Consider the following 12,663-nt stretch of genomic DNA (forward strand, 5'->3'; position numbering starts at 1 on the left):
AAATGTTTTGGAATGCTATTACTTAATTAATTAGCATTTCTGTTTCAGGATCACTACAATTTGATTTCTTTTCTGAACTCGCTGGCCTCAGGTAAATCTTTAGTGCTTTTCTTAGCTCTCAAAATGCACCTAGAATGCAGATGGTCCTTGTCCAATTGTGTAATGAGCTGCTGCCTGAGTAAATCAGACACTAATTACAAACATATTGTGACCACAAATTGACTGAAAGACACAGTGCCATGTCCTTTCAAAGACAGCATAAATCTGTCTCTCTTTGTTTTGACATGTCAGTTCAGTGAGCACATATAGTTCTCAGGTGACACGATTCAAAATGACACCATCATATGCACCCAGCAGCACAAAGGGTCCGAGTCAATAAATTTACATTCGGACCGACAGTGGCTCAGCTCCAAGAGTCGAGATATGGACCTTCTCCAATTCAAACACCTGTCACACTCGATGTTCATTGGATGTTATTAGAATTCACTAAGGAGAGTTCCATCATTGTGGCTAATGAAGCGGAAGAGACATTGATTTGATGTGTATGCCAACAACATCCTATTCTGTTAGCATTACACTTAACTGGCACCGTCAATCATAAGTGTGTTTCCATGGCAACAGTGAGGATCAATACGAGCATGTACATTGAATAACCCAGATCCGTAAGACATGACGGCAGGGGTCTGATGAAGTGTGTGTGTGCACGTGCACGCATGTGTGTGTGTGTGTTTGGATTAAAAAGGCACAAGGATTTACACTGTATGTTTCGTCCTTCACAAGGTGTTTTGCATCCACATGTTGTTTCTGAAGATGAAAGAAAACTGATCTTGAATGTGTTTGGGAAAATTGAATGTGCTAAATCTATCGTATGTGTAACAATTACTGAATATTGGCTATGTTAATGGGAAAACACATGATGAAAAAGTTTAGCCTCTGTACTTTATGTGACGCACTCAGCAGAATTTATTCTTTGGCTATTACATCGGCTGAAACATAGGACTTGCAGATGAGAAAGCTATCCTTGCTCAGTGTTTTAATTCTTCAGATTGTGTACAGATGTGTTTGAATGATACTAATAAGTTCCCAAGTATAGCACTTGAATTTGGATGGACTGCTATAACAAACAATACCTACACTCAGTGGTTAAGTGTGTCAATAAATGTTCATTTAGTAACACAATTATTTCCTCATAACAGTAATTCAATTACAGGATCAAAGCCTGGTCACACCAGCATTTCAAATGGTAAAATTCCACAATGAATTCAAGTTGTTACAATACAATTGCTGAGATCAGTGGATTCAATTTGCACAAATTTTTCACGTTGAGTTCAACTTCGGTGAACTTTGACCTGGCCTAAAGGTTAGAGAAGTGAGCTTGTGACGGGAAGGTCGTCGGTACAATCCCTGGATAAATCTGGGTGGAGAAAGTGAAAAAGCAGTGGTTGCCCCTCCCTCTTTGAGCAAGGCCCTTAAGCCCTGATGCTCCAGTGGAGCTGCTCAGTGGCTGGCAGATCAGACTGTGGTTGTACTGGACAACTTCCAGGTATGAATGTGTGTAACTGTGAGTATGATCATGGTGTTCCTGCAGAATAGAGGCTTTTAAATAAAGGTTAAAACAAAAAGGTGAACAAAATGCCAAGTGGGACATAAACAGAACAGTAGAAAAAATAGAGAGAGACTCCAAGAGCTATTGTGACTGAGAAACACAGTAAAAGCCAGCTAGTGAGTTAGCAGTTCGCTCTTGTCTGTACCACTGGTGTGACTATTGTCCTTAAGGCTTTTAAAAACGGAGGATTTGTGTTACCAGATGTATTTCTGGAAAAGGTGGAAGTAGGCCATTCAGACACCTGCAGCTACTCTTGCACCACCTGTTCACACGTTAATTTCCTAGATTTCTGCTGCTGTGACCTACTCAGATTAAATGACTGTATTTGTTCCACAAGTACGAATCAAAATGACTTGACTGCCATTAAAAGAGGCAAGAAGTGTCCCCTATGTAATGTGTATGATGCGGCTTAACATCATATCATCCGAGGGCAGACTAAAGCAGCAACTGCATGACCTCATCTCTGCTGATCTTTATTTGAAACATGAAGGCTAAACATGCGTTATGTAAAATGCTGATAAAAATGAGGTTAACCCACAGCAGCAGTGAAGGGAAAAGTCTGATCTTCTGTCCTACACTTTGATACTTACATACTCGGTGTCAAGAGTCATGCTCCTTCCCTTTGAGACAGGTGTTCTGCATGTCCCATATTTCTAATTATGTAATCATATCCCCAAACACACACATGCAGTGCTTCCTGCCTCCCATATGTGAACCCTCTGGGTTTCACTATGTGGAGCACCAAATGAGATCACGTCTCATGTGAAAGGAATAAACCTCAGACAATCAATTCTAAGGGAGTGTCCCAATACATCCATGTACTGCAGGAACAGTGGAACAAATGAGGGATAAAAAGAGGGATGTCTATAGTGTATTGTGTGCAGGTGTTGGAGTGGTAAAGATCTTTGTACTCACAAAGGATTTTTGGATTATTGCTGATCTGAATTGTGGTAGTGTTTATGAGAAGTGATCATACAATTTGATTGACTGGTTTATTTTATTTTGACCTAATAGTTGTATCACACAGCCCGGTGCCATGGAAATGAATATGCCTGAAAGTCTGTTAAGGAAAATGTTAAATCATTGGACTGTGAATCCTGATCATCACTGATCTTCAGCCCAGTTTTTTTTTTAAGATATCCTACATCGATGTCAGAAATCTGGGCACCTCTAAACACAATTTGTTATAATATACCAAACTGTTCCTAACTTAACAGCAAAAAGAGAACTGCTGATCGACATCATTTCAGGTACAAACTTGAAAACTTTGCCCAAATTTTTAGCATACCATGATAAGATGTTGATTATCTTAACCCTGATTGAGATGTTTATTGCTTCACCAAGTTGACTAAGTGGTCATTTTAAAGCAGTCAAGGACTGTTATCAAATCACATTACATGTAATCATGCTAACCACCCCTGAGGGTGGCTTCAGTGATCTGAATTGAAAGTGTCTATAGTGATTTGTGGGTACATTGGTACCTGTATTTCTAGCTGTCTACTTTTGACCAGATTATATGCATTTTAATTGAGCTTTTTGCATATATCCATCTGTCAAACACAAACATTAGAGACCACATTGACTACTATGCATGTCCTCTCCCCTGTTTCTGCCTAATAAGTAGAGACAGGTAATCTAGCATATGCCTAAGGTCATTAGATCTACATGATGATGTACAATTTCACACATGCTTTAGGTATTACAATTTTCTACAGTAATAAGTAGATTAAAAAAGAGGATGGACCTGATTCTCTGCTGGCACCTCCAGGGAACGTGGACTGGAATAGACGGGAATTAGTTCAATTCTCTCTTGGTCTTAGAAAGAAGTCTGAATTTGGAGCACAAAGAAGAAATTTGGACTGTTCCTCAGAGAGAAAGACAGAGAGATATATTCTTTGGTGTTTTGATGAGATGATGATAGAAATCAAGAGAATGTAAAAAGGAGAGGATGTTAGATGAAAGAGGAGGACCTGGGGAACACTACAAACACTACAGGCAGATAGATAAACTGTATTGTGTCATGTATTAGACAGCCATTTGTGTGTTCAATCAATCAATCTTGATAGCTTTGACTTGTATATCTGTACAAATGCCTGTGTGCATATACATTCTTCTTATATAAGGACATGCATGTGCTTGAGTCTGCACATATACACATTTATCTGAGGGCATGTGTCCCATGTTGGTGTAATGTGTGTGTAGTTGTAAGTATGTTTTCCCCAGCTGCTGAGCCGGCAAGAGGACAATGTCTGTCATGATGCAACAGGCAGCTAATCCTCTCCTTATGTAAACGCTTGACTGCTATTCAAATGACATGCAGATGGGATACAGAGCTTAGGTTTTGGCAGGATAGTGTCATAACAAGGAATGTCTGTGGAGACAATGTGCTGTCAGTATTTGGGTGATTAATGCTTCACTTCGTGTCTAAAAAAAGGATGCCTCTCCTCTGAGTGCGGAGGAGAGATTGGCAGACGCATATAGGTGTCAGGCAAAGCTTGATGACCTCATAGCATTACGAGGTGGAGCACAAGGGGGAATGACTAAGTGCAGATGCAGTAGGTTAAAGGAGGACCTGCTGGGACAATCCAGCTTGCATAAAATTAACATGATGAGAAAGAAAAACAGCTGAAGAAGAAATTGTGGAACGAGCCCTGAGGAAAATTGAGATTGATTTTGGGAAGCCTGCAGATTCAGAGAATAGAATAATTCTTAGGCAATGAAAAGTTACAGGAATTTGGTGCAGTCTGAATTTATTTACCCTGTACCATACATTTACAGTAGATTCAAGATTATTTATTGTCATTCTTTAGTACAAAGTACTGACTCCGTTACAAAAGCACAGGCAATATGATATCTATATAAAACATAAATAAAAACTTTAAAAACAGGTAATAAAAATTTGCTTTTGACATCGTGTTTCATAATAATTAACTAACTACATTGCTTTCTTCTTCTGTGTCTTTTCTTGTTCTCCTCTACAGATTCTCCATTACTCCACAGGTCCATCCATTTGAGTCTAAGGAGAGAGTATGAAGACAAGCTATGTCACCCCGCATTGCAGCCCAACAAGATATGACATAAAACGGGTCCCCTGCTAATCACGATGATAACCATAGAGCTGTGACTGGCATTGTGAAGCCTTTACCCCTTTTTCTACACCCAACCCGGACCCTTCTCCTCTTTCCAAATTCCTCCCAGTGATCTTTGTTGCTTCTCTTTCTCCTACAAACGCAACCTTCCTGCCTGCCCCAACGTTTATTTCCTTAATAGTTATAGCATCCCCTCTTTCTTCATCAGCATCATGCAGGGTGCTTCTACCACCTCCACTGTCCTTCTTGTTATCCCCTCCCTCCTGTTCTTCTTCCACTTTCCCAACATGGTCAACGGGGACTGCTGGCTCATTGAGGGAGACAAAGGCTATGTGTGGCTGGCCATCTGCAGTCAGAACCAGCCACCGTATGAGACTATCCCACAGCACATCAACAACACGGTCCATGACTTGAGACTGAATGAGAACAAGCTGAAAGCTGTGCTCTTCAGCTCCATGTACCGCTTCACCAACCTGACTGACCTCAACCTCACCAAGAATGAAATCAGCTATATAGAGGACGGAGCCTTTGCAGGACAAGCCAACCTACAGGTGAGAGGGGAATAAATGATAAAGCCTTCAACTTAACACAAGTATACAGTTCACAATGCACTAGACCTTTGTTTGACCTTTGTTTTGTTTGACATGTTCCCTTTGGCTACAGTGTGAGAAAGATTTTGATTCATTTTGAAAAAAGTACTTCCAGAAATTAGATGCTTAATTCTTTAACATGCCATTGAACTACATTTCAGGGGAATTTCTTTATTTTATTTGAAAATTTAACGCAACACTTTAATGTAGTGAATTTTTTGCCGAATACATGAAAACATGCCTTAGAAGGAGACCATACTCCAATTAATTTAAAAACTCAGTGGCAGGCATAATATCACTAACAACTCAGACATGGGGTTGAATGTACTGATAGTCACAAAAAAAAGTACTCACTCGTATGTGGCACTTTCTCACAGTCTCTCAGTTAAGCATTAAGTATACTTTATTGTTTTTATCGTATTAGTTATTGGTTACAACTTAATTCATGAAATCTGTGGGATTGCTTACTGTAAGGAGAGTCCACTGGACACGTAAAACAGTGAGACAATCGCACAGGTTGTCAATAAAACCTCAATTTTACCATACTGTTTAAGCTACCTACAGTATAAGGACATGAAATTGAAAGTGAGGGAGCCTGATATGTCTGTTATAATTATACTTTGCATAGAAAAAGTGCTGATGTGCACAACAAAGAAATGACACAAAATGTTTAGACCACCTGTGTTGCTTGCCCTCCTGAACTCTGTTCTCGAAAATGTTGCAGCGTGACTAAATCTCAGCAAATAAATTGAATCAAAGTGGAGTAATCAGCTGCACAAATGATGAGTACAACTGGACCCACATTGCAAAAAGAAATACAGTTGTCCTGATATTATTTTTTGTGTTTTCTCTCAGGTTCTTCAACTGGGCTACAACAAGCTGACAAACTTAACTGAGGGTATGATGAGAGGGCTTGGCCGCATGCAATGCCTCTTCCTCCAACACAACCTCATTGAGATTATAGCCAGCAATGCATTCTGGGAGTGCCCAAGCCTCAGCAGCATTGACCTGTCATCCAACAAACTTGCCCACATTGATCCATCTACATTCACAGTTCTCAGTCGGCTGATGGTGTGCGAACTGGCAGCGAATCCGTTCCATTGTGGCTGTGACCTTTACAGCTTCCTAACTTGGTTGGAGTCCTTCAACAATGTCACACACACCTATGACCGCCTCCAGTGTGAGACGCCTCGGGAGATGTTTGGCTTCCCCTTACTGAGTCCCATCGCTGCTGGCCATGCCGGCCGCAATGCCAAAAACATTTTGTACTCCCGCTGTCGAAATGGTGTGATGATTCCAGGGATGACCTCTCTCCCACCAGATCTGGATGGTCCCTCTGGGATCGGACCAGAGATGTTTGGTGCTGTGGGGCCGTACCACCAGCCCACCACCTCTTCCTCATCTACTGAACACAGCTTCATTCCCAGTATCAAGCTCCATCATGTCTCTTTGTCATCAGCTTCACTTCTTGTGCAGATTCCAAGGCCCTACAGCAAAATGTATATTCTAACACAGTACAACCACACATTTGTGTCTGATGTCATGAACTTGAAGAACAAAAAGGAGATGATCACCCTCAACAAGCTCAAGCCGCACACCAATTACACCTTCTGCGTAGCATCCATTCGCAACTCTCAACGTTACAATCACACCTGCCTCCAGTTTTCCACTCGCGCTCAAAATCCAGATGAGATTCTCCCCACACCGTCGACCACTACTCACTACATAATGACCATTGTGGGCTGCCTTTTTGGCATGCTCATTGTTTTAGGCCTGGTCTACTATTGTCTGCGTAAGAAACGCATGCATGACGAGAAGAAGAAGTCCATCTGTGTCAAGAAAACTATACTGGAAATGCGCTATGGACCGGAGGTGGCAGCAGCCGTGGCAAATGATCCATCAGCAGTCCACAAACTTCAGGAGCAGTCCAGAGAACATCACCAGTATCAGCACCACCATGGAGGCAAACTTCCCATGTCCACATCTTCTAGCTCTGGAATGCTCCACTCAGCCAATACCAGTTCCTCCAGACTTTCCTCTATCCCACAGGTGGAAAAGATGGCCACTGCTTTTTCAGAGGCCATGGCTACAAGTAAAGGAAACTATATGGATATCAGAAGTGGAGGAGCAGGGATGGAGAGGTTGGGAGATGGTGGGCACGGAGGGATGCGGGGAGAAGACTTGAGGGACGATGATGGGACTGATATTGGGGATGACTCAGATGATGATGGACATGGCTCTGCATCAGAGATCTCCACCATTGCCATGGAGGTGGACAAGGTTAACCAGATCATTAACAACTGTATTGATGCACTGAAACTGGACGCAGCAGCCGTTGCTGCTTCAGGGGTCTCTACTAACCCTTCAGGCTCCTCCAATCCCACCTCCCCTCCACCTACAACCACGTCCTCCCTTACTCGTGGCCTAATCCCACTCTCCCAAGGGGTGACAGAGACGTGCCAAGTCATTGCTCCCAACAAAATTCCACCTCCACCTCCACTTCCTGCCTTGAATGCCCCTCTCTCTGAGCGCCCAGGGATCAGTGGTGGTGGCTTTGTGGTCAGTCCCCCCTACAGGCCCCCTCCTCCAGCCAATGCTGTACGTCCCATTCAGCGACAAATGAGTGCAGATGCAGCTGTGGTTATTGTAAATGCTGTCAAGAAACAGTGCAGCACCACCTCTTGTGGCTCCATGGGTCGAGATAGGGACCGTGGAGGAGCTAGAGTATATAGCCTGGATGTTCCTGAGCCTAGGAGCCCAGATGCCTGTAATCAGCAACAGCAGCAGTACCAAGAACGGGCCAGTCCAGTTGGCTGTGGGGAGCCCCTGGAGAGGCTGTCTTTAGTAGGGGGTATGAGCTGCGGTGGAGGGGGTGGTGGTGGTTGCGACAGTGGTGGTGTTGGTGCCCATCAGGACAACCAGAAGCCACACCATTGCCATCAAAAGCAACAACAACAACAACAACAACAACAACAGCAACAGCAGCAGCAGCAGCAGCAGCAGCTGGAGGTGCAGCAGGACTACCACTGCTCGGAGCACCGCCACTCCGTCCCAGCTCTCTACTATGAAGGCTCCCACCAGGGCTCCCCAGCCCAGAGGGTTTCCTTCCTAAAGCCGCTGACGCGCTCCCGTAGGGATGCAGCATCTTACTCCCAGCTTTCGCCTGCTCACCACCATTCCAGTTACTCTGGCTACTCCTCCAGCCCAGAGTACTCCTCAGAGAGCTCACTGCGGATCTGGGAGCGCTTTCGTCCCTATCGTAAAGGCCAGCGTGATGAGGCCTGTTATGTGACGGCCGGAAATGCCCTTCGAAAAAAGGTGCAGTTCGCTAAAGGCGAGGACCTGCATGACATCCTTGATTATTGGAAGGGTGTGTCAGCACAGCAGAAGCTTTGACTGGGGGACCAGAGTTAAACATTGTAGGAAAAAGAGTTTGGATACTTCTATTTCTGCTAGGTTCATGGGAAGAAAAATGTAGGACAACATTTCGCCTTTGGGGTTTTTTCCGGCATGCTAGGTGTATAGAATATTGTGCTAAGTGCACGGACTGTGAAACTGTGCCTGGGAAATGAGAGTCATTATGGTGTTTTATTTTACACTTCATTGTAGCACCATTTCTGGATTATTCTCATTTAATGTTTGTGGGTTTTATTTATAGCACAGGGAGCAAAAGCCAACTGTGTAATTTAGTACTCGTTGAGTGATCACGTTTTGTGATCTTTTAGCTTGTCTTTATCAGTGCCATGTTTTTCATCTATGGGTAATCACAGAAGGTAAATGTGAATACCCATCACTTCAGCTATGGTCTGTGTGATACAAGATGTTGTTTCCTATTCTTGGGTGCTGTATCAATTTGCAGTGTGCACTTGGATATGTTTAGACTTCTTAGTGAAGGTGGGCTGTCATGCCGATTAGTGAACAGAATTGTCAAATATAGGCCCTATCTCTCTTCCATGAGATTCTTCACGTGGCTGAGGTATTTGCATTTCAATAGCATCTGTCAAACAGAAAGAAGGAAGAAACTAGAAAGAAATGAACAATGCAAAAAAAAAGTTAAGTGGGTCTGAAGGTCCTGCTGCATAAAGAAATCATGAGAGAGAGAGATCTAACCATAGCCTGTAATAGTACTGTGATTGCACCCCAAAGTGTTCAACACATCTTTCTTAACTAACACAATTGCATGATTCAATGAGTGATGTAAAGAATGTTGTCCCACAGATGCCCTAAACAGCATTTACCCAAGTAATGATCGGATTCAGGTTTTATAAGCATAATTTGAAGGAATACAGAGGCCAAAATAATTTTCCCTTTGTGAAGGTAATTAGATGTTACTTACCTGATAGTGTCAGATGAGCTCACACAATCTCCTTGCAAAATGGCAGGAGAGATGTGACCCATGTGTGACAGAGACCAAGAGAAATTGAAAGAGAGAAAGGGTGTAGAGGGAAAAAAAAGGAAGACAAGCAAGGATATCAATTATTTTCTGCAGCCACTGTGAATGTAAGTAGATTACAAGCAATTTAAGAGGAAATCTGTTTTCATCATTCAATGTGACAACCACAGTACATTCCAAATCCTTTCTCTAACATTAAAATTGAATGAGGCACAGAAGGAAAGGACCCTTTTAATTACTGCCAATGTCTCTGTTCTGTTCTGGACATTAGTACTATTGTTGTCTATTGATAACTTAATTAGCCAACTTGTGACAGGCATGTTCACTTGCACTTTATGCCTCATGATTGTGTGTGTGGCTGTGTGGTACAGTGGTCAGTGTAAGTGGGTGTTGGCATGCCTTGTCAGATTTTATTGTATATGACCAAATTGACTTCAATTAATACTTGTGAATATCTTGCCCAATGGCTGGCTGTCTGTGTGTAACCCATACTAGATTATTAATGGCATGGAAAAATGCAAAAATAACAATAATGTTCATTGTATTTTCCCAGACATACATCACATGACTGTGATGCTCAGATATACCACAGTAGCGCAGTGCCTCTTCAGTCATAATCTAATCTCCATTCATGTATAGTGTTTTTCCCCCACCTGGTCTAATATTGGAATGATCTGCTTGTGATTGTCTTCAAGGATAGTGACATTTCCTGACATTCTGACAAAAGGCTGCTTACCCAAAGTGCTGCGCAGCCTTTTGCATAATCAGCTAACATACACAATCTGAGACATCTTACCCTAAAAATGTGAAAACTGAATAAGTGGTCCTTGCTCCACATTTTTGTTTAGGGCTATATTCAAGATAAAATAAGTTATAGTGACAAATTCAATTTCAGGACATTTTCTTTAAAAATTTTGATCCATACTTTGGATGATGTTCATTTGGCCTTGAGTAGATGCAGGTTGAGTGGGAATGAGTATGCAGATGTTAAAGGATGTTGTGAGATGGTATCTCCATATTCTTCTATGTATTTCTTCCTTCTTTGTTTTCATAAAACATCGATCCCTGTCTCTTTTTTCCCTGTTTTATTACAATGTTTGCATACAGTTAGAGGTCATATTCCTCGGAGTCAGTGTTCTGTTGTGAGTGTTTACAATAATAGACCACATAAGATCAAGGGCCTCACTGTCAGTAATAGTTTGTCTGGGATGCACCACCTCATCCGCCTTCTTTATATGATAAAGCACCGTGTGATGAACATACAGGCTTGGAAATTTTCCGTCTCCCACTGATCTCCTATCATCTGAGATATCAAAGTTTCCAAAGGAACTTGTTAAAGTGATTGACTCAGACTATCACTATACTGTATCAGAGGAAAGGATTTTCTTTGCTGGTATGTTCCAAGAGTACCAAATCCCACAGAAGAACCTTGGTGTGTTCAACTCTCCAGATCCTCAACTGCCATAATAAGTTTACAGAAATGGACACAGAGGATACGTGTAACAACCAATTCAGAGATGTTAAGTAATATCAGGATTGATCATCATTTCAGCTGCCATTTATGTCCATCTACCTGACAAAATACAATGTGACATAAAATCCTGATAATTACTGTTTTCATGGATGGCTTTTAATTTCATACATTTTCTATTTTAATTAACATAGTTAACAGATCAATTGGTGTTTTTTAGGAAACAGATTTCCAGGAGACAGGTGTATGTTCAAGTGCTCTTCTGCTCAGTGACATCAGAATTAATTCAAACATTTGTTTTACTGAATGACTGTAATGATGCAGCACTACTGGCCCAATTGAGATCATTTTCAATGCCAGTGTAAGAAGTGCCAATCTTTCTAATGATTTATAAACACTGTTTTCACCACAGCTCAGTTGAGTGCGACTGCGCTATTGCGATCTGATCACTCAACACACAGTAGTTGGAGAGGATATTGTGTTTCTCATCATAATAACTTGAAAGCCTGCTGCCAAAACAACCACAAGAGGGTGATGCAAAATGGAAATGAAGACTAGTTCAAACAAAATCCAAACATGACAAGTGAAACTAAAGAGGCTGAAAAACTTTGCTGCAACTGTTTTTTTTAACCCTAAAGTGGTCAGAGCTGCACATCCTAAATAAACTTCTGCTGTTTATTGTTGTTTGCTCTCCCTAAGCAAAGTAATAATTGGTAGTTTAGACCAAAAAGTGCGGTTAATTGGCCCTGGAGCTTAGGGGATAATTATTAAAAATGCACTTTTCTGCTGTGGTTGCAAATATTTCTTAAAACTTTAGCAATGTCATTATACATGTTATTTTTTGTAGCAGTGTCGTTGTTGTTTGTCTCAGAGCCACGGGAGAGCCGGATGTGAGAAAGCCATCTAATGTGCTATTAATGTTTAATCCTTTTGTAGGAGGCTGACTCGGGTTGCCTCCCCTATCTCTGTATACGACCAGAAAATCACAGACGCTTTCAGCTTCAGTGTCTAACATGTTAATCCTTTGATGCTCCCTTAAGCCTGGCCCAATTAAACTGAACTTAAAAAAGAGGAATCAATGTCCGAAATGGGCTGTGGATTAATGCATAATCAGTTTCTTAATTAGTCAAAGAGTTAAATGCTTCCATTAGTGAAGATGCATAAAAAGTTTGACTTGAAACACTCTCTGATGTAAGCGATCATCATCAATACAAAAAGATCGGAGTAATATCATTCACCTTCTTAAACTGAAGAAGAAATGCCATCAGCAATGCCACAACATCCAGTGTGTTTATATGCATACAAGAATTCACTATATGTTATGAGTTATAGTAGTCATTATAGAAATAATAGCACCAGTCCTATTGTACAGGATATTACAATGCACATTATGATTATTACGACATTACAGCAAAACTTGGATGATAATATATAGGCCTAAACCTATGATAGCAATGCGGACTGGCAGATCAAAAGCAATCATCAAGAGAGAGACGGGAGCAGCAAGATAGCTT

The 12,663-nt window shown here is 41.6% G+C and overlaps 1 protein-coding gene across 1 annotated transcript; it reads left to right on the forward strand.

Annotated features, from left to right (window-relative positions):
• The first annotated feature begins 4,596 nt into the window (after positions 1-4,596).
• On the forward strand, positions 4,597-11,352 carry LOC121883734 (protein phosphatase 1 regulatory subunit 29). Its single transcript, XM_042392196.1, has 2 exons — positions 4,597-5,246; positions 6,141-11,352. The coding sequence occupies exons 1-2, from the start codon at positions 4,908-4,910 to the stop codon at positions 8,679-8,681; spliced, it is 2,880 nt and encodes a 959-aa protein (XP_042248130.1). The 5' UTR covers positions 4,597-4,907; the 3' UTR covers positions 8,682-11,352.
• The last annotated feature ends 1,311 nt before the right edge of the window (positions 11,353-12,663 follow it).

This window comes from Thunnus maccoyii, chromosome 18 (assembly GCF_910596095.1).
Source record: "Thunnus maccoyii chromosome 18, fThuMac1.1, whole genome shotgun sequence".
Lineage (NCBI taxonomy): Eukaryota > Metazoa > Chordata > Actinopteri > Scombriformes > Scombridae > Thunnus > Thunnus maccoyii.

What these genes read in the sequence shown, in the direction of transcription:
- LOC121883734 (XM_042392196.1), top strand. Translation starts at nt 4,908, where the DNA reads ATGCAGGGTGCTTCTACCACCTCCACTGTCCTTCTTGTTATCCCCTCC. An exon ending in CAGGACAAGCCAACCTACAG is followed by an intron (nt 5,247 to 6,140) that starts GTGAGAGGGGAA and finishes GTTTTCTCTCAG; the next exon opens with GTTCTTCAACTGGGCTACAA.